Source organism: Sarcophilus harrisii, chromosome 1, assembly GCF_902635505.1.
Source record: "Sarcophilus harrisii chromosome 1, mSarHar1.11, whole genome shotgun sequence".
NCBI classification, from domain to species: domain Eukaryota; kingdom Metazoa; phylum Chordata; class Mammalia; order Dasyuromorphia; family Dasyuridae; genus Sarcophilus; species Sarcophilus harrisii.
Window position 1 is genome coordinate 491,806,975 of NC_045426.1, and position 22,904 is coordinate 491,829,878.

General features: G+C 38.7%; 1 protein-coding gene and 1 long non-coding RNA gene across 4 annotated transcripts in view; one reads left to right on the forward strand and one right to left on the reverse strand.

Annotated features, from left to right (window-relative positions):
* Positions 1–22,904, forward strand: part of LOC116420599 — a 39,603-nt gene that overhangs the window by 10,882 nt on the left and 5,817 nt on the right. Inside the window, exons 2-3 of one of the 2 annotated variants that reach the window (XR_004230965.1) lie at positions 9,045–9,423; positions 19,392–19,553. This is a non-coding gene — a long non-coding RNA (uncharacterized LOC116420599). The remainder of the gene's footprint in view (positions 1–9,044; positions 9,424–19,391; positions 19,554–22,904) is intronic. The other variant, XR_004230964.1, reaches the window with a different exon arrangement.
* CABLES1 (Cdk5 and Abl enzyme substrate 1) overlaps positions 8,157–22,904 on the reverse strand; it is a 139,142-nt gene continuing 124,394 nt past the window's right edge. For both annotated transcript variants that reach the window (XM_031946531.1, XM_023496206.2), the window contains 3 exons: positions 15,697–15,803; positions 12,616–12,823; positions 8,157–8,516 (listed from right to left, as the gene is read on the reverse strand). In XM_031946531.1, the coding sequence (XP_031802391.1) occupies positions 8,376–8,516; positions 12,616–12,823; positions 15,697–15,803 (456 nt within the window). In that variant the 3' untranslated portion in view covers positions 8,157–8,375. The remainder of the gene's footprint in view (positions 8,517–12,615; positions 12,824–15,696; positions 15,804–22,904) is intronic.

The window sequence follows — 22,904 nt, forward strand, 5'->3', positions numbered from 1 at the left end:
CCAATTTAAATAGATCTTCTCACAGAAACTTTTTTCACTGTTAATATACTTTTAAGAGAAAGTATAAAGTCTTAAAGAGTGACAGTTAACTATTATCTTGGAAAGAGACTTTTTAGGGGGATACTTCTGAACTTTATTCAAAATTTTTTCAACATTCACTTTTATAAGATTTTGAGTTCTATATTTTTCTCCTCCCTCCCCAAGATGACAAACAATGGGATATTGGTTATACAATGTACATTGTATATACAATATATGTACATGGTTATGCATGTACAATCGTATTAAATATAGTTCCACATCAGTCATGTGAAAGAAGAATCATAACATAAGAGGAAAACCATGAGAAATAAATTTTTTTAAAAATTGAAATTGTATGTTTGGATATTTTTCAGACTCTTCATAGTTCTTTCTGTGGATGTTGATGGCATTTTCTATCATGAATCCTTTGGAATTGTCTTGTAGTACTGCATTCCCAAGAAAAGCTACGTCTATCATAGTTGTTCATCACATAATCTTGTTACTGTGTACGATGTTCTGGGTTCTGCTCATTTCACTCAGCATCAGTTCATATAAATCTCTGGAAAGAGATTAAGAGGAAGTGAGAGAGGATTGAGAATTTTCCTGAGGTTTGCTGAGTTAATTGTTATAATTAGTGAGAGACTTGAACAGTTGACTATTGAAAATTGATAATTTATAAAATTATTAAATAATGATATGGGGCAGGTATTCTTATAACACTTACTGGGAAAGCCCACAATGACAGTGGCAAGTGGAGGTGTGATCATACTTTAATAAAGTACGAAGTATACTGAGATAAGTGTTGAAAGGGGTTCACAGGCAGATCATGGGTGAGGGGGAGGAGGTAGGGGAAGGCAAGCAGTGCAAGGAAGAGAAGGGGAAGGGAAGAGACAGAGAATCATTCCTGTATCCATGCTGGGGATCTAGATGCTGAGGGGCAGTCGTTTGACATCTCATCTTTTTGGGATGTTTTTTGGGGGAAAGACAAACTCTTATCTGTATCACCTTGGGTTATTTCATTAACATATCATAACATCTCAGAGTCATTTGTAAAACTTTAAAGTTAACATGTCCACATTAACTTAAAATTATCAGCATCATTTGGTGTTCTGCTGCTCTGCTTGTGAATGCCTAGAACTTGTCTGGTATTTACATATCACAGGACCAGAAGGCCCTGACACAGATTACTAGAGCATGAATTTTGGTTAATTTATTATACAATTTGTAAATTAAGCTCTTTTAATTTATGGGATGGTTTGTCTATGACTTCCAGCTTCCTCTTTGCAGTCTTATTGCCCATTGCTCCTTTACACTGGCTTCTTATAAATTTACTTATTACACTAATTAGAAGTGGAGTGGTCAGGGGGAGCAGAACGAAATATAATTTTAACTAAATGGTCATGGATGAGGAAGATTGTGGAGAGACACTTGAAGAGCTAATTGTCTTGGAGGGAAAGACTGAGTGAAACTTGGAAAATTAACTATTATCTTTGAAAGAATATGAAAAGATATTATGAAGATCTGGATTCTGTTCAGTAGAGATCTTATGAGAAAAATTCCTAAGAGGCTTTAACTTGCTTCCAATGCTCCGGAAAAGCTTATGGTTAGAACTGTTGGGTACTGTGGGATATCTCTTAGAGCTGATACATGGCTAAAATATTCATTTAGGTTTTTTTGTATTATTAGTTTTTGTTAATAAAATATATGACTAGTGATACTGATGTTTGTCTAAGCATATGAATTTGGGGGTTGGGAGGAAAATTTATGAGAAAGAAATTTCTTTAATTTTTACAAACTGGAGACCCTGAGCTAATTAATTAATGAAAACATTTGAATTTCTTGTGAGGAGGCAATATGGTGTTAGAGATAGAGAGCAGGAAGATTGAGTCTTATTTCTGGCACATAATAGCTGAACAAAATCACTTAGAGATCTAATTTAGAGAAGGTGCAGAAAAGGTGCCAGCTTGCATTAAAGGGGGAAGGAATAAGCATTTAAATACCATTTATTATGTGCCAAGCTTAAGTGCTAAGCACTTTATAAATCTCGTCTTATTTTATCTTCACAACAAACCTGCCAGGTAAAAGCATTTTTAAGAACATAATCACCTTCCTCTTGTAATTCAGTTTTCTTTCATGCACTTCCCACCTATATTTTAGATAATCTTAAAGAAGAATACTTCTTTTTTAAAGCATTTCCACATTAGTGATGTTGTGAAACAAGAATCAGAACAGAAGGGGAAACTATAAGAAAGAAAAAACAACAAAAGTGAAAATAGAATGCTGCGGTCTGCATTCATAATCCATACTTCTTTTTGGAGGTGGATAGCATTTTCCACCGTGGGTTTTTTGGAATTGTCTTGGATCACTGTATTACTGAGAAGAGCTAAGTCTATCAAAATTGATCATCACAAATTGTTGTTGTTACTGTGTACAATGTTCTCTTGGTTCTGCTCACTCACTCAGCATCAATTCATATAAATCCTTCCAGGTTTTTGTGAAATCAGTTTGCTCATCATTTTTTCCTAGCACAATGGTATTCCATTTACATTCATATGCCACAGTTTGTTCAGCCATCCCATGAAAGTGGGTCCTGTATTTTTCATCTTTATGCTAATGTTTCTCAAATCTACCCTTTCTGCCCCAATCTCTCTACTGACCTCCAGTCTCACATCCTTTTAGACATCTTGAACTGGATTTCTGGTAACATCTTAAATACAACATATTCAAAATAGTACTCATTATCTTTCCCCCTAAACCCTTCCTCTTTCTATCTTCCCTATCACTGAAGAGAGGACCACCATTCATTCCAGTTCATTTCTTTTCCATTCAGACGGCTGATCTTTCTGACTTCCTTTAATTTTCAACTAAAATCTTACCTCCTGCAGATTTCCTTAACTCCTTTTAATTCCAAGGTCTTCTCTTTGTTATTTCCTACTTACCCTGTTTATAGGTGGTTTTGTTTGCATGTTGCTCTCCTTTCCCTACCATTAGATTGTAAGTTCCTTGCAGGCAGGGACTGTAGAGAATTTTTTTTTGGGGGGGAGGCTTTTTTTCTAACCCCAGCTAAGCAAAGTTCCTGGCACATAGTAGGGTATTTAATAAATGTTTATTGAATTGAACTCATGTATCCATTCTGGTTCTATTCTCTTAAGTCTGTCCTGTGGGACAAGAATCATTGATGGAAGAACTGCATTCTTAGCAATCTTCCAGATTTCTAATTCTTTCCTCTTGAATTCTGTTTTTCATTTATAGGAATACCCACTGAAATGTTTCTTTTGCCTCCAAATATCAGCATTAGCCATGAGCTAATAATAGATATTGGGACTGCATTTCTAGACAGGCAATATGGGGTGGTGTTAAAAGCACTAGAAACAGGATCACAATAGGATCAAATACTAGATTTGAATTCCATCTTTGACATTTATTACAAGTGACCCTAGCAAGTGACAATCTATTTGAGCCTCAGTTTCTTCATAAAAAGGAATAAATGTGTTCTACCCACTTTTTTGGATTATGTTTTGTAAACATTAAGGAGTTATAGGAATGATATTGTTCCTGATAGTTACTCCAAATCTTTTGTCCACATTTCCTTTTTTTGACGTCAGATTCCTTCTATGTAAAATGGGAATAGTAATAGAATATGCCCTATGTACCTCACACTCTAATTAAGAAGGTATTTTGTAAACCCACAAAACTGCTGTGTAAATAGGAGCTATTATTGGTTATTCATCTTGCTATATCGTGGTCAATTCTTTCTTTAATGAACACTTCTTTGAAATTTCCAAGTCAGATGACTTTTCTGGAGCTTCCCCTGACATTTTCTCTTACATATATCTTTTTTGGGGAAGTGTTTCCATGGCCACCCTCGAGACAGCAAGGTAGTATACAGCACCAGTCCTGGGGCCAGAGAGCATGAATTCAGATCCTGTTTCAGCCTGAGTAAGTTATTTCTCCTCTCTCAGTCCCAGTTTCTCCATGTATACATAATGATAACACTACACAGGGTTAGTGTGAAGATCTATATAAAGTGTTTTGCATACCTCAAAGTTTTATATATATATATATATATATATATATATATATATATATATATATATATATAATTAGCATTTATATAATACTTTAAGATTTGCAAAACATTTTACAAATATCTCATTTTAACCTCACACACCCCTGGAAGAGCAATATTTATTACAATCTCCATTTTACAGATGAGGAAAACTGAGAGAGGCTAAATGACTTAACCAGAGTCACACAGTCAGTAAGTATTTGGGATAGACATCTGACTTAAATTTGCTCATATCTCCTGCTTCTCTGACTAAACTGTGGAAGAAAAAATAAAATTACCTCTCTAAATGGAGAAGATGTGAGTCACTAAAGAGCTTTTTGTGCATCAAAGTGCAAATGTTTTAGAGATAAAGAACTCAGTAATAACAAGAGTTTAGTACTGAACAATTTTATTTATTGTTACGAGAGGGAAAGCAGCTTAATCCCTTGCCCCCCCCCAAAAAAAAAAATTAAGCCCAAACCTGGTAAGGTACAGCTTATGATACACAGCAACATTTACCAAGGAGTTGACTATCCCTAGACTGTCTTATGGGTAATGAAACAAAAACGATGGTATATTAACTCCCTTTGACTAAGGAAAACATTCATCTCTTCCATTTGGTCCTCAATTTCCTGTTGAGTTTAGCAGAGGATGTCACAGGATGGCGAGAGGAGGGAGGGATAATAAGCCTTTGGCTCCAGCATCCCTGAACCGGCCCTGCCTTGTGCTCTGGCAGGGGAGCCTCCACGTGAGGAGGCCGAGGAATTAAATTCATCCTGGGGGCTTACTGTGCTGGGGCCCTTCCCAGAAGCTTGATGACTCCATCAGGGATGAACAATCAGGGATAACAATACCAACACATAAGGCAAGTGAATTTCAAAGGTAGGGCCTTCCTTAGCCAGACCCCTGGCCACCCAAGCCCTGAAAATGGCCATTCACTCCCCGTCTGTATGGCTTAGCTTCCTATGTGAGCAGCACTACTTGTCCCATTAGCCAACAATCAGTGTCTCTTTGGGCCAGAGTTGCTTCTTACCTCTGAGCTGCTGGACCGCTGGATCCTGGTCGCTTGGAGATAGGCTACAACCGACAAAAGCCAATCCTGCATAAGTACACAGGCCAGGGCAGGCCTGAAGGACCAGGGAAGGGCTGGGACAAATCGCACCCTCAGGCTCTTAGATATTTTTTGTACGGGTGAACCCATGCTAGAATAAATACCTGGGCCAGCCTGGGAGTGGGGCAAGAACTTTATCTTAATAATATAATCTGTGGTGGTGTGGGGTTGACTGTCCATCTGTGAACCTCCTAGAAGACACAATTCTTCCTCTCCTCTCCCAGCCAACAGGTTGCCTTCCTGAGTCACACTGACCAAGCACTTGTGGCTCGGCTCCCCCAAATCCTTGGGGAAACTTCTATTCCCTTTATCTCCTTCCCCTTCTATACCCCTGGTACTCCTCTCCAAGGTTATGTATAAAACAGGTGAGACACTTCCATTAAATTGAAGGTCTCTCATTAAAAATGTCTTCCGTCCCAGCTGACTCTGGAAAAGTCCCTTCTTTCCCCCTTCTTCCCTTTAAAAATCAAACAATCCCCCCCAATTAATTGAAATGAAAACAAATAGTAAGGTAGAATGTAATAAAAGAGATCTAAAAATCAATGGTTCTTTAAAGGAGATCAGATGCTTGCCCACCCTTTAAATGTCAAAAAGCAAATAGACCATAGAAATGTCAAATATATTAATACATTGTTAAACAAGAACAAGTGCAAGTCTAGGTTAACAAGGGGTTGTCCTGGATCTCCCAGTAGGACTCGAGTTATTGGGAAGGTAAGTGCCTGTCCTACCGTCTGCCTCCAGAATTCAGGAGCTGGGGAAATACTGAATGCAGAATGGCCATGGAGAGACTGTCTCTCGGAGACATTTCTGGGCGTCTTATGAATGAAGCAGCTTGACCAGGAGTAAGACACCCGGGGGAAAAGCTGGGGGAAACTCCAGCTCTGCTTCTCATCACCGAAGGACTGTTAAATCTTGAGGTGAGGGTCTTTGGGCTGACAGACATTGACAAAACCTATTTGGGACAGAATAACTGACTCAGAAACTCACGGTACTTGAAATCATGAGCCTGGTGAGGCATTTTGTAGCCCCCAGACTGCAGGGTATCATATCAATGCAGCTCCACAAGCATCTGTTGATTAGATGGTCTTATCTTTCTGGGTCAGCTGAAGTGATGGATCTGACCTACATGAGCTCAAACTTGTATCCATCCACTATAAAAAAAATCAGTCTGCACTGCTTCCTGATGAGCAAACTTGTGCAGAGTGGGAGAAAATGGGAAAACTTAGGTAAGCTTCAAGTCCGAAGAAAATGTCTCCTTTCCACAACTGCTGCGATCTTCAGCTCCTTTCTGACTCAGTGACTTTAGTTTGTTGATCAGATTTCTCCTCATAATCCCCACCTCCCATCCAAGGCTGATGGAAAGTTTTGAATTTTTTCTCTAGCTTAACAGGAATCCAAATTTTAAAGGGTTTGGGCAGAAATGACAGATGAATTTGCAATGCACTGGAAAAAGTGTCGGTTAGACATATGTGCATATATACACACATACATATATTTTATATATATAATAAATATTTTAAAATTCTTTCTGTACATAAACATAGAAATCTTTCTTCAATCTTCTGGCACCCCTAGGCTAACCCACTGTCTTTGTGTGATATAAGACGGAGTAGCCATGGTACTCTGGTTCATTTGCCCAAGTTTTTCAGTCTAAGTTGCCTAATGACTGAAATTGAACTGTGAAAATTCAGCCTGAAAATAGCTCCTGGATTACATGGTAATAAATTTTTTTTTTAAAAAAGGCAAATGCTTATTTCCACCAACTCAATTTTAAACTTATTATATTGTTTGTCTCAGCTCTCCAAACTCCAAGATAGCATTTATATAACCTTACTCATCCGTACTCTGGATCTGGGTAAAACAGTTTCCCAGAGAGCACAACCAGTGTGCTCAGGAAGCACTCTAACATAGAGCACAGAAATACAGCAGGACAGAGTGCAATTCTGCCCATCTCCCAGGTGGGAAAAGTGCAAGGGTGGGCTACACACCGGTGGAGGGAGCAAAGGAAGAGAAGAGGAATTCCAGACTGCTGGCCATTTTAGCTTTACTCCATGCAATACTGAGGGTGGGGAGACGGTGCAGTGGAAAAACGCATCCTTCTGAATTCAAATCTGGCCTTAGACACTTGTGTGAGCCTGGGCAAGTCACTTAACCCTGTTTGCCTCGGTCCCATGAGCTGGAGAAGGAAATGGCAAACCACTCCAGAATTTTGCCAAGAAAAACCCAAATAGGGTCACGAAGAGTTGGACATGACTGAAAAACGACTGAACAAGAAAAACACAATTCTGGAGGGAGTGGTCTGCCGGGGACTTGTTGCAGTAGCTGAAACTGCCATCTCAGAAAAGGCATAAAAGGGATAAATGATCTGGAACTGGAAACTGAAATATTAAGGGTGATCTCACTGCTCACATTTCCCAAAAGTTACATTTTCAAGCAATCATGACAGAAAGTCAGGCCGCTAACCTGCTTACCTCTCTGTAAACTATTACACTGTTTGGAGACTAGGAATGTAGTGTCCCCTACTCATACGTGAACGGAAACACACATACATGTGCATTTAAACATGCACCCAGACATACGTGCTCACTACCTCCCCCCTCCCCTGCCCCAGGAAAAGTGCACTTCCAATATAAAATACAAAAATAGATTGGCACACTCTTTTTTGACACAGTGAAGGAAGATATCTTTTTAAAAGCTTTCCCCCCATTTCTGAAAGTCCCCTCTCCCCTTCCCTTCAACTGCCCCTACCCCGGGTTGGAACAGGTCAATAGAGAAATAGTAAAAGAGAGAAGGTCCTGGTCTGGGTTTGCAAGGTGGACAGGTGACCAGCAGGAAGACCGGAATGGAGACTGTGAAAGGCTCTTGCACTCCAAGAAGCTGAGATAGGCAACTGAACATTTGTCCCTTGGTCCCCAAAGTCCATTTCCCCAGGGACAGCACTGGGTCTCCACTGGTTTCTCTCCTTCCTTTGCTCTGAGTAGTCGAGAGCTACCATGAGTTCCTCTAGGCTGAAAAAGACTGAAGAGTCCCTGAAATGTCTTTAGTACAGTTTCTACTCCAGAAGAGAACGATGTTGAATGGAAAAAAAAATTTGGTATATTTTGAGTTCCGTCTTTGCATTTCCAGTCGTAACTGCTGTTCCACAGACCTCAAAGGAAGCAAGTCTTTCCCTCTGCCCCAGGAGGGGAGCCTGTGCTAGGAATTCTGGATCAGGCGTCTGTAGTGGGGCATGACTTCATGCTCGGGCAGATGGAGAGCAAATTCCAAGGCCACTAAGACTGGGAATTCAAAGGCAATCAGCTCTCGCCGGTTCAGCCGGAACTTCTCTTCCAGTTTCTGAAATAGAAGGGAAAAAAAACCAATAAGCATTATAGCCACAGTATTCATGTCTCATGGTCTTCCATTACTTTTCAGTCATTTCAGCTGCATCTAACTTATCATGGCCCCATTTGGAGTTTTATTATTTTTTTTAAATAGTATTTTATTTTTCCAAATACATCTTTTCAACTTTCACCTTTGCAAAACCTTGTATTCCAAATTTTTCTCCCTCTCTCCCCACCCCCTCCCCAAGACAGCAAACAATCTGATATTAAACATGGATAATTCCTCTAAACATATTTTCATATTCATCATGTTGAGTAAGAAAAATCAGATTAAAAGGAAAAAAAAACAGCAAATAGCAACAACACACAAAAAGGTGAAAATACTATGCTTTGATCCACAGTCAATCTTCATAGCTCTCTTTCTGGATGTGAACAGCACCTTTTATCACATTGCTCATTGACTAAGTGATTGGTTGGTTGTGACTTATTCAAGCTGTGGAGGGTTTTTAACCCAAGAAATAATTTTTCTCTTTTTCTCCAGTAAACAATTGAGGTGATGCTGAAGTCAAGAAGACTCAGATCCGGACTCAGACACACACTAGCTGCATGATCCTAGGCAAGGCACTTACCCCACTGGGATGGTCTCAGCCTCCTCATTGGAAAAATGATTTGGAGAAGGTAATGGTGAACCGTTCCAAGATCTTTGCCAAGAAAACCCCAAATAAAGTCACAAAGAATTGGACAAGACTGAACAACAATAAGTGTGCTAAGTACTGAGGATATTAAAAGAAGCAAATCCCTGCCCTCAAGGACAATAACAAAGAATGCATGAGTGGATAAGATGGGATTTTACACGTGTTCAAATCAAGCTCTATAAGAACCAACAGACCAAACAAGTTGCCTGATGAGAGACATGTTGCGTAAGTAGACCTGTGGAATTCTGATTTCTTTGTCTTCTGCCTGGCCAGAACACATCAGGAAAATCGTTCCATCCTGGGCTTCCCTTTTAGGGAGGGCACTGATCTGTTGGAGAGCTTTCAGAGTAGAGATTTTTAACCTGGGGTCTATGGATAGATTTCAGGATGTCTGTAAACTTGTTTTTAAAAATGTTTTTAATAACTGTATAGTACCTGACATTTATATATAACTTTAAAGTTTATGACAAATTTTAAACCCATTATCTCATTTTATCTTCACAAATGCTCTGTTATATATATAATATAAGTATAATAAGTTTTGTTATTATATCTATTTTATAAATGAGGAAACTTACCTGGGGCACACAAATAATAAGTGTCTGAGGACTGATTTGAGCTCAGAACTCAACCTGAGAGTTGTCCAAACTGTAATCTAACATAATGAATTTCTCTTCTAATCCTATGTATTTTATTTTATGCATTTGATTCATAAAATATATATTATTCCAAAAAATGGACATTAGACTGACAAAGAAGTCTGTGGCAGAAAAAGGTTAATAATACCTAGTGGGGACCAACTAGGATGAGGTTATAAGAAAACTAGTTGAAACAACTAGGGATATAACTGGGGGTTCTAAGGGTATTTAGGCTTTAGAAACAAGACCTGAATGTTAGCGATGAGTTCTAATAGTGCCTTTGATCCATTCTTGCTGTGGGGCATATCATTTGATTTTTCAGAGTTCCCTGGTAACTCTGAGGATGCTAAGCTGCGGAGTAGCTACAGAGATCTATTAGCAGAAAATGTTTCCTTCCTATGCTGGTGAAATTGGGAATCTGGTTCCCTCTCCCCAGAATGTTTAGACTTGAGGGGAAGGGAACTGAGGCATGATATTGGTTCTCCAAAGGCTATTACATGGAGTTGGATAAGATTTGTTGTAAGTTGTGGTGAGAAAAACAAATTGAAAGTAATGATAGATTTCATAAAAATTAGAATTAATGGGCTACTTTATGAAAGGGACAGGTTCCTTCTCTCTGGAGGTCTTTAAGCCATGGGTGATTGACCACTGGTTGGGAATGTTGTAGATTCTTTTTTACAAAAACCCAGGGAAATGCTGCTAAATATTTAACAACCAGCTTTCCAAAAAGATAGTGGTTTATTTGTTTGTTTAATCTGCATTTATTTTTTTTTACATTTTCTCATTCCTTTAAGTCTAGACAATCAACATATGAGTAGGAAAGGATGATCACTAAGGTCTCCTCCAAAGCTGAGATTCTTGAGTTTTGTAGTACAGAATGTAGTAGTTCACAATGGGGAAAAGCAATGATGTTGGGAGTCACTGGGGAAGATTTCCTCAGGGGTGTGCTGGTTCAGGCTCCAAAAAGCAGATTGTTAAATTTTCAGTGTGAGTATTTACACCTCAGAAACTGGCAAATGCTACAAAAACCAGGGCTTGATTTAGTGCTTTGTTGATTGTCTAGACTTAAGAAAGGAATGAGAAAATTAAAAAAAAAATGCAGATTAAACAAATAAATAAACAAACCCGCCATCTTTTTGGAAAGCTGGTTGTTAAATATTTAGCAACACATCCCTGGGTTTTTGTAAAGATATTTAAAAATTCTGATTAGGCTGCATTCTGGTCGGCGTGCTCACATTGTGCTGTGGGGTACATTCAGAAAGCTTAGCCCATAGAGCAGTTGGCTGCCTATTCAAATTACTGCTGGCTTGGAATTCATTAGGCAAATTGCTGAAGCAAGCCACTTTGACACTGATTACATTAGCTTGATTCTAGGTGGTATATTACCATGTAATTACTAAGTACGCCTGTTGCCACTTTGCCTTTTTCAATATTCATTCTGTGTGTCTACATCATTTAAGGAAGATCTATGGACGTCTCTTAATGCTAAATTTACTATATGTATATGTATATATTCACTACATGTGGCCCTGGAGTACTTTTAGTTGGATGGGAGCAGGTAACCTCAGAATCTTTCCACATAATGAATAAATAGATTTTACGCAGGTACTTTAGAAATAATACTTTGATCATTTCAAGCATAGCACTTAAATTTCATCAGAATAGGATCATAAATTTAAAGCTATTAGCGATCATTTAGTCCACTCCCAATGTGCCCAGGAAGGAACAGAAGATTGAAACCCAGACTCTTTATTCCCAGAATCAGATTCAAGCCTTCTATTCTCTATTTGCACCATATCACACTGCCCCTGAATATGAGTTAGCACAGATGGGTCAGTAGTAACCACGCAAGTGGACCTCAGAGGAACTCTATTTCTTTTGCTTCTAAATGGCTACTTTTCTTTACAAGGGCAGCTATAACCCTAAGTCTTTCCCCAATGATAAGCAATCAGCTATGCAGGAAAATCACCAAGTTGTATTAACCACTATTTGGATCACATTCTGCTGATCCTGGCAGGCTCCTGGTTCTGGGGACCACAGTTCTACCACAGTTTTACCCCACAAATTTTATGGCAAGAGTAAAGGCTGGGCTTCTTCCTGTACTCCTGCCAAAGTGAATTTTGTCTAATCCTCCCTTCCTCACAATTGTTCTTCCTCATTTTAGTTAGAAACTCTTCAAGGATAAAGACTGTCCTCATGGAAACACAATAGGTGCTTAATAAATGCTTGTCATTCAATTCCAAATGGACTTGGGATGGAAAATGCCATCTACATCCAGAGAAAGAACTATGAAAATTAAATATAGATTAAAGCATACCATTTTCATTTTTTTTTGTTTTTTTTCCTTTCTTGTGGTTTTTCTCTTTTGTTCTGATTTTTCTTTCACAATATGACTAATATAGAAATATGTTTAAAATGACTGTACATGTATAACCTATATCAGATTACTTGCTATATTGGAGAGGGAAGAAATAAGGAAAGGAGGGAGAAAAAAATTGGAGCTCAAAATCTTATAAAAATGAATGTTGAGAACTATCTTTACATATAATTGGAAAAAAATACTATTGAGTGGGGAAAAAATAAATATTTGTCATTGCTGAGAGAGGGGAAAAAAGGTCCTTTTCTATTTATTCCCAGGTAAAGCAATCCATCTGACAGGTTCCTCTGGTTTCTATAGAGATTTAAGATGATTTCATAATACCTAAAGAATCCTTTGGATGGATGCTCACCAAACTAAAAATGGGCCCTTCACTAGCTATTAAGTCCCAAGCACACTTACATCGATTAAGTGCTTGACTTCATGTTTTTTGAGGTCACTTCCAATTTTGGCAGCTAGCAGTACACAGGCTCCCGCACAAAGCTTCCGGTTCTGTTTGTTTAGCTTCCCCTTGAGGGCCAGCTTCTCAAAGTAGACAAAGGCCATGGCCACGGTGGGCTCCTCGAAGCCACAATCCTCCAGTGCAAGTTTCCTCATCTCTCGCTTCAGACTAGAGAAAGAAAGGAAAAAGGAAACATAACCTGTTAGCAGCCTGGAACTTGATCACTTGGCAAAGAGCAAAGACTGAAAAACTTGATTTCTGAAAGTTTTTCTCAGATTCCTTCCAAAGACACTGTGTAACAGAGGCCATCTTTGGGAATTCTTTAGCCTATTAAGTGAAGAAAGCATTTATAAAATATACATAACCATTCTTGTATTGGACCCCTTAAGGGTTATTGTGAGCATGACTGGTCTAAAGTTGGAAGGGAGTTGAGGGGACATCATGTCCACCCTATTTTTACATGAGAGAAAATCAAAACTCTGGATGTTACTGGAAAGTCACATAAATAGGCTGACATTGGAGGGGCTGGAACCTACGCCCTCTGATTCCAGAACCAGGGCTTTTTCCTCCTACCTGAGGATACATGTTGTAGGCTTTATCCACCTAAAGCACTAGATAAATAGCAGTTATTGTTAGTAGTATTTCTGTTATTATTATGATTTTATTATTGTAGAATTAGTATGATTATTGTTAATAATGTGATTCATAGGGCCAATACTAATGCATTCATTTTTCCATTACTGAAATTAAGAGACAATTTGATATAGTGCATAGACAGTTGGGCTCTTCCCTTAAAAACAAATAGACTGCAATTCTATCTCTGATGTTTATTGGTTGCATCCTTAACCTCAAGTCACCCTCTAGAACTTATGTATTAGGTCCTATGTAACCGTTAGCTATCTAAATGGAGGAAATTTCCTTTGAGTGTCACTGAAAGTACTTAATACTTTGATACTCAAGGATCACAGATATGTAGCTGTTAGCTAGCCAGATGAAAAGAATTTCCTTTGAATATCACTGAAAGTACTTAATACTTTGAGTACTTCAAGGACCACCAATTTCACCAGCTATTGGGTCCCAAGCACACTTACATCAATTAAGTGCTTGATTTCATGTTTTTTGAGGTCACTTCCAATTTTGGAAGCTAGCAGTACACAGGCCCCTGCACAAAGCTTCTGGTTGTTTAGCTTCTCCTTGAGGGCCAGCTTCTCAAAGTAGACAAAGGCTGTTTGCTTTCCAGATGGAGAAAATTTCCTTTGAATATCATTGAAAGTACTTAATACTTTGATACTTCAAGGACCACAGATTTCAGAAGTGTGAATATTTTCTTTAGCAGGACAATTTTTGTTGTTGTTGTTGTCCAATCATTTCAGCATCGACTCTTTGTGACCCAATTTGGGTAACGAACTGGAGTGGATTTGCCCAGGGTTACAGAGCCAGTAAATGTCTGAGTCTAGATTTGAACTCAGAAAGATAAATCTCCCTGACTCTAGACTTGGGGTTCTATCCATGGTGCTACCTAGCTGCTGTGCATCACTGATCTGCAGAAGACCAGTTCTCAGCCTGCTGGTGGACAACCTGAGAGAATTTCTGTAGCCAAAAAAACATATTTTATCCTGTGGCCAACCCGTTGAGAAGCCTTACTGAACTCACTTAGATTTGTCCTAAAACAAGATTAAAGTTGTTCCAGTGAGACCTGATCGACAGAACTTAGAAACCTTTTTGTGCATCAAAGGAGGAAACACTAAAAAGACAAGGTGAAAATAGACATGTCTCCTCATACTTAAAATGTAGAAATGGGAGATGACATGACTTTTAAACTCTTCCTAGATAAAACAGCTCAGTGCTGTCATATTATCCTATAGGAAGATGAAAACAGAAGGCAGGACAGAGACAATAAAGCAGACAATGGAGTAAACTTCAGGGCAATTAACTCAAACCTAACAATGGCAGACATTTTATAAACAAGGAATGAACTGGATCAAAGTGAAGAGGGGCAAGAAAGCATTAGAGAAGCCAAAATATTTAAATCAAATTAAGCTAGAAAATAAACCTTAGTACTAAGTAGAAGTTTTGCCCAATGGTTATCTCAATTATTGGCCAGAGCTAAAAAGCTATTATTCTAAAATTGAACCTTTTGTATTTATAAAAATTCTTTGGTCCAAGATAAAAGGGTATGAGTATTTGTTTTAGTTTAGCCTTGTGATTTAGATAAATGTCATTATTACACCTGTGCTGGACTAATACAGGCACATGATTTCAAGATGATATAGGGGACATTCTAGCAAAATGTGGATCAATTAGAAAGTTAGATAAATACTATAATAAAAATGTGTTTGTGTGTGTGCATACATGAACAAGCAACTTTGTAGATTGCAAAACCAAACCAAACCAAACTTAATTAAAATACTGGTGTTACTGAGATTTATAGGTAGAGCTACTTCAGCTGATTTTGTTGATCGTACTGTGAACCCAAATAAATCTCGAGAAACATGGCTAAATATAAGAAGTGACCAAATTATGGCTAATTGGGTGGCTGCATATTTCTATTTTTTATTTTGTTAGTTTCACCTCTGGACCATTCTGCCTGAAACCCACTGGCCATGTACCTCTAGGCAGAATATTTTATTTTCTATGTTTTAGGAATCTGTTTAAGACTAAGCATTGATCAGAATTAGTAGAATTTCCTCCTACCAAGGAAATCATAGATCCATTGCTTGTTCTTTCTTGAACTATCCACAGTTTTCTAGGTGGCAACATTTACTGTCAATCTTTTACCTGCCAACTCCATTTTTCTTATTGCTCAGGTAGTATTGATGAAAGCAAAACAACTCATTTTTTTCCCCTTCCCTAGAAATTAATTTGCACAATGTCTCCAGATCAGAGCTTCCACAGAACCACTCATTTACTTAAAAGACATTTTTCCTAACCCTTTCTCTGCAGGGAGTTAGTTATCAGCCCACAAAAGATCTGACTGATTTTAGTGGTAAGCTGGGGCTATGTCACAGAAAATGCCATAGGAATGTTAATCTGCACGGTACCTTCGTATTTTGCTGAGAGTTAATTTGATATGAGGAAACTTCTCCTTGAAGGTTTCATTCATGTCTTTCTTGAGATCTGAAGGCTTCACGTAGTCAATGACTGTGGTCTGTAACGTAGCAGAGAAGAAGCTCACTCAAAATGCAGCCATTTCTGTGTTCATTTAATCAACAAGTATTAATTAAACACCTACTATGGGCCAAACATTGGGATCGTGCATTCAGGACTACTTTTCATCCAAAAAAAAAAATTATGTAAATGTTTATTTTTAATTAGAAAAAAACAATTTTTTTAAGGTAAATTAGTCAAAAATTGGCTTGAAATTGGTTAGGAAAATTAAATCTTAAAATTTCCTTAATTGCTAAACAATGAAAAAACACAGATAAGAACTAGGCCAGGGGCCTGAGACAAGGGAGAACAAAGTCCACATGGGCTACTAATGCACAATCTTTGCTTTTAGGAGATCAAAGCAAAATGATTTCTAAATGAGATCTGAGTCATTCTTAGGTAAATTCTGTGTTTAAAAAGTGTGTACTTCCCTTTGGGGCACAATGCAATGGGCACTTAGGGTGGTTTATTTCCTTCTGCCTTCTAAAAATGTGCTTTATTTAATCTTTGACAAATACGTTCTTGGTTAGACAGGATATGAGATTTTCATTTAGGAAATAGGCAGTAAAACAAGACCCAAATCTGACTTGCTCCCCACAAGTCGTTCTTGGTAGACTGATGGCTCAGCTTGGCTGAAAGCCAGAAGACCATCTTGCTACTGATTCATTGTGAAACCAAGTCTTCTCTTTCCTAAAATACGGAGCTCTCTTCTTGAAGTGAATGCATAGTACTTTTGTTGGGGTCCGGGGACACGCCTGGCATTTTAGAGACATCAAGCTTGAAAATTCTGTGGCCAGGAGCAAATAATGACATGTTATTTCCTAGGTGTGGGATACATGCTACCTTCAAATATCCTTACCAGAAAAGCTCATCTTTTCTTTAGCCTTCTGTTTTTTTTAGTATCAAACAAAAATAGGCAGTCATTTTTTGATCATGACTAAGTCTTGATGAACTCATCTGGGATTTCTTGGCAAAGATACTGGTTTGTCATTTTCTTCTCCAGTTCATTTTACAGATGAGGAAACTGAGGCTGCCCTAATATTAATAAATATGTTTATGTATTTTTATATATGCCTATAAATATACAAATGTAGAAAGATACATAAATATATAACTATATTGTATATGGATGGAGGGCTATAAATATGATAGAAGATAAATGTTAGAGATAGATGACAGATAATAGATGTAGATAAAATAGAAGATAGAAATAGATAAGAAAGGATAAGATAAGATAGATAAATGGATAGAGAGATGGATCGTAGATAGATGGACAGATGGATAAATGGATAGGTGGACAGATGGATAGATAGATGGATATAGAAAGACAGATGGAGAAATGGATTGATAGACAGACAAACAGATAGACTATACCAATGAATGGTATAGTCTTTCAATGGCAAAGGGAACTCCCAGTGAAGACTCTCTTATGACACCAGAGATCACTATCAGTTGCTAGTCTTAGAAAATTCTTGGGAATATTGCAAGATTAACTGACTTACTCAGGATTACACTTGAATTCAGGCTTTCCTGACTCCAAGCCCAATTCTATCCATTACCCTATACATGACTTTTTAAAAGATAGGAAGGGTTAGTTAACTAAAGGAAAGGGGATCAAATTTAGTGAGAAAAGTCCCTTCTGGGATTATTAAGTCCAGAAGTCAGCAGAGGGTAAGCAATGTCCCTCTACTTTCTAATCAGAAATTCAAAGGCCATCAGGAAAAACTCTGACATAACAAGACCTTTCCCCCATTGGAATGAGATTGGTTAGCAGACAATAAGCACCCTTCCCACCCCCCAATCTTCCTGGAAAAAATAATTCTGGAAAACAGAAATACTCAGGGGTATGGTGAAAGAATTCCTGGGAAAACGTCTATTAGCTAAGAAAATAATTCTCTCTAAAACTGCTTCCCCTATTTCCAGCCACTACCGGTCTTTCAGTGACATAAATTTAGAGGGCAGCAATTAGCCAAGAAGACCCAACCTAGTATTTCTCTTTTTTGATGGGATGGGGAGAAGGGCCTGAGAAGAGGTACCATATTTAAAGATGGCAGTGTGAGCAGTTTCTGAGGGCTCCTGGGAAAGGGTTGGGACCCTTTCACTCAAACTTGGATCAAGCCCAGAGCCAGTAGCATTTACAGGGTCTGATCAGGAGTCTGGCATTTAGGCACAATTTTGGGACACACACCCCATCCGCTAGCTGCAGCACAAGGTCACCCCCCCCTGCTCTGGAACAAGTTCCAGGGATATTCCACACCATTTTATAGATGAATCTCACCAATGAGATGGATCCCACAAATGAGCCAGTAGTACAGTCCAGCTGATGATGTTCAGTGTGCAATGCACAGAAGGGCCCAGGTGTTGGTTAAGTATACCTTGAAGGTACACTGAGGGTGGTGATGATCCTGCATCATGTCTAAACTTCCTTCTAGCTCTGAGGGGAACATGGCCCTGCTTATGACTTTTCTGACTGCAAAGCTGTCATTCCCAAAATTAGTCATTCCCAGGGACAACAAAAAACCCAGGTATCTTATTTCAGGTGTTATTACCTGGAGTAGAGAGGGAAGGAAATAAATAAGAATTCACAGGATCAGATGATTCAGAGTATCTTAGAAATCAATACTCTCACTTTACATATAAAGAAATTAAGGCACAGAGGGAGATAATTTACTTAAGCAATGATGTAATAGAACTGACTCCAGTTCAGGTTGCTTTCCATTAAAAACATTAAATGCAACAGGGTCCTTCCCTGTTTTGGTTGTATATCTGTTTGAAAAATCCAACTACCTGACCCTTTCCTTCTCCCAGAGATTTAAATTATAAGCAAATACTTAAAATTAAATCTGGAGATTCAGGATCTATTCTAGAATAACAAGATAGTATGGATGATCCCTTGGACATCTTTAAAATGGCATTATTTTTTAAAAATTCTGGTCCATGGTGCTAGCCATAGCTAATGCTCTTTCATAGCTCCAGTTCAGATATTCTCCTGTCAGCCAAACTGGATTATAATCTACACACATTAAAAGACATTTTAGGTTTCCCACCTCTAGAGCTTTACTCACACTGTTTCTTCTGTCTGGAAGGCCCTCTCCTCCCAAACTTCTGTTTGTTAACATTCTATCCAGGTTTAAAATCCTAGCTCACATTCCACCTTCTTCACAGAAGATATCTTTCCTCATCCCTTACACATAGTAGACATTTATTAAATATTTATTCAATTTTAAATTGTCAATACTTAAAAAAATACTTTATTTTTCTCTTCTAAAAAGTATTCTTATGTCTCTTGAAATTTCCAGAGACTCTATCTTTTGATTTTTTTGGCACCTGTATCCCAGTGTCTACCACAGTCTGCTTAAGTGTAAGTGATGCTTAATAAACGTTTATTGAACAATTAAATTGTCTTCAGCCTCAAATATAGTGTCCACCAATGATCCCAAAACAATCTGTAGTCAAACTAGTATCAGTTTAACTTTCCATTTATCTATCGATGTTTCATTAGCCTTCAGACACTGGACTGTCTATAAAATGCCATATACCCCCATATTTTAATTCCTTTATGTCACAGTGGTACCCTTAATTTCTCTAGTGGGTTCTGTGTAAGCATCAACCTCTGCTTCCTGGCAAGGCTCAAGGATGGGACTCAGCAGTTTATTTTCACCAGAAGCCTCAGTCTCCTCCCTAAGGCTGGCAAAATCAGCAAACTGCCCTAGCACTAAGGCCGGCCTATCGTGGTCTCTTGAGGATGCAGGTAAGCAACCCCTTCTGTATTAAACAAGAGTCAATGATTTAGGAAGACAGAGGGTCCCGGCACACACTGATCCAGTGAATCGGTTCTCTCTTGGACCAGCATCCCCGGAAGGTGCAGACATGTCTCGTAAAGTTCCATCTCAAATCTACTCATTGTGTGAGGCGGGCCAGTAACTCACCACTCTGCCTTGGCTTCCTCATCTAGAAAATGGGGAAAATCATAGCGACTATCTCACAATGTTGTGGGAATCAAAGGAGATAAAACCCTTAAGAGTGTTCTCCAAATCCTAAAGGGCTATGAAACTTATTAAACCATAGCTCCTGATGGCTCTTTTAGAAGCCAGGAATAATTACTGGGAAAGGTATTTTAAAAAGGTAAAACTGATTCACACAGGAGCTCTGATCAAAACTAGCTTCCAAAAGTCTTACCTTTTAAGTCCCAACTAAAACCCCATTTTTTGCTGCAAATCTTCCCCAACCCCCCTAAATTCCTGTGCTTCCTCTGTTAATTATTTCCTATTTATCCTTTATAAAGCTTACTTTGCATATATTTGTTGCGTCTCCCCCATTATATTGTAAGCTGAGGGCAGGAATTGTCTTTTTTGTATCCCTAGCACTTAGTGCAGTGCTTGCCACATAGTAGGTGCTTAGTAAATATTTATTGATGAGCTGATTAACCAAGAAGAATTACGTGTCTAAAGGGGAAGAATCAGATTAATTTCCTCTTATTTGTTTTCTCCTACTGTTTATATATTGTAACACTCATTTTTTTTTTGCCCAAAGTCAGATAGTTGATTAAATAGTTTGCTTTTTGACCTCCTGAATAATCACTTTTCCGCTGTATAGAATGCCCTTCCTACAGGCAGCCTCTAAAATGAATAGAAATCCCTGAAGAAAGAGCAATTCTCTTTTCCTGCATCAGCAACAGCCAGCTGGACGGTGTGATGAATGGGGCTGGCTTTGGCCAAAGCAAGCTTGCATTTCTGCAGAGATGGCATTTCTGCTTTTAAGGGGGAGAGGTCATGTAAAAGCACTCTCCAGCAGCTGGCCGGCTTCGAGGAAGCTGTGTGTACACAGCTGCATTAAGGGGAAGAGGGGGAAGGTCAGTTGGGAGGAGGAGATCTTCCAAAACATAAAATAAGCAGATACACACAATTCGAAAAAGGAGAACCTTCCTGTTCTCTGGGTGTGTACATATATGTGTGTATATACATTTATATGCATATTTATATATACTCCTCTGTGTGTATATATGTATATATGTATGTATATATAATCCTCCGTATGTATATATAGTATTCTATATTCCTGTTTATGTATATATATGTGTATATATGCTCCTCTCTGTGTATATATACAAACACATGTTATTCCTCTGTGTGTACAAGTATGTATGCACATGTACACATATATACACACATAGATATTCCTCTCTGTGTATATATGCATATACATACATACATATATGTATGTATTCTCTGTACATGTATACATATACATATATATATTCTATATCTATAGTGGTATCTATAGCTACCTTGTTGGATAGGAATTATGATTTCTGTCACCACAACTTGTTTATTTAGCTGGACATTATCCCACAGCTATCACACAGATGTGAAAGCACCAAGAATTTATTTTTAAAAACCAACCAAGCAAAACCCTTCCTCCTATCCAAGGAAGCTCTCCCCGCCCAAAGTTACCTGTGCAACTCAGCTTTGCAAAGCCGCCTCCTGCCTAACCTGCACAGGTGTGCCCCACCGTTTGGCACAGGAGGCAGCCCGTGGATGGGCGGGCACTGACTGGGAATCAGGAAGACCCCCATTAAGAGCTTGCCTTAGACCAGTGATTCTCAAAGTATGGTCTAAAGAATCCTGGGGATCTCGGAAACCCTTTTAGAGGGTCTACAAATTCAAAAATAGTTTTTATTTCCAATATGGTAAATGTCTATAAATATAGTCCAGATAAACAAAAATGCTTTGGAGAAATTCTCAATAATTTTAATAAGGATAAAGATACTGAAAACAAAAATTTGAGAACCCCTGCCTTAGACAGTCACTATAGAACGATGTTGTAAGGCATTAACCCACTGGGCTCGCTGTGTCTGATGGCCGATGGCCTCCGAGGAGCTTTCAGACTCCAGGGCCAGAAGGCCGTCCCCTGTGTGAGTGAGAGTCTTTGTGGGGGGGTGAACCCCGGACAGGAGGTGTGGAGACAGGACCGAGGCTGCCAAGAGCTCCTCCCCCTCCACATCTCGTAGGTGTGACTAACAGCACTTGGTGAGTCAGGACATCCCGGCAGTCGGTGGTCAGAGTTTCAGCTCTGATTCCGTAACACCGGCATGGAGAATACAGATTCCAGCATTGGAGGTTCCAGTAAGTGTCTCAGTGAAAAGGCCAATAAAAGCTTGCCCCTCTCCTCTGTCTGCTCTGTGGACATCACTCACGTGGCCCGTCTCTGAATTTTTGAAGCTGTTTGGTTGGGGGCAGCTGGGAGGCTCATTGGATGGAGTGCTAAGCTTAAAGCCAGGAAAACCTCAGTCTGATCCAGCCTCACTAACTGGCTGTGTGACCCTGGGCAAATCACTTCTCTGTTTGCCTCAGTTTCCCCATCTGTAAACAGAGCTGGAGAAGGAAATGGCAAACCCCTCCAGTATCTTTGCCAAGAAAACCCTTAATGGGGTCACAAAGAATGAGACACAATCGACCGACAACAACAACAAATCTTTAGTTGGTTATCTTGCTACCAGTTCTGAATTCAACAGGTCTCAGCCTGAGTAATAGCTCTCACAAGTTATCTTTAGTCCTTTACTCTGTAAAAGTCTTAGTTTTTCCTCTTCAATCAAATGAGGACAAAAGGCAGCAGGACGTGATAGACAGAAAGCTAGCTTAGAGTTCTAAGGCAGGAGAGCCAAAATTCAATATAAATGTGAGTTGTTATCGGGGATATGCTCAAGATCACTCAACACTGATATTTAAGACCTAAATGTTAAATTTTGATTGTGAATATTTACACCTCCAAAATTGGCAAAGGTTACAAATCAGGGCCTGATTTATTCATATGTTGACTGTCCAGAATAGAAAGTGTTTTAGAGAATTAGATTAAATAATGCACCTTAATTTAAAAGTATGTTTTATGTACATCTCCCCTCTTGGAAAGCTGGTTGTTAAACATTTAGTTACATATCCCTAATTATTATCATTAAACATCATCACCTTCATCATCAGGACCAGACTATTCTGGTGGATATTCCAAAGATGCATGCTGATAGACTGTGGACCAAGAATCAGAAGACTTGAATTACAATCCATCTCATACCACTAATTGTGTGTGCAGTCAGAAGACTTGAATT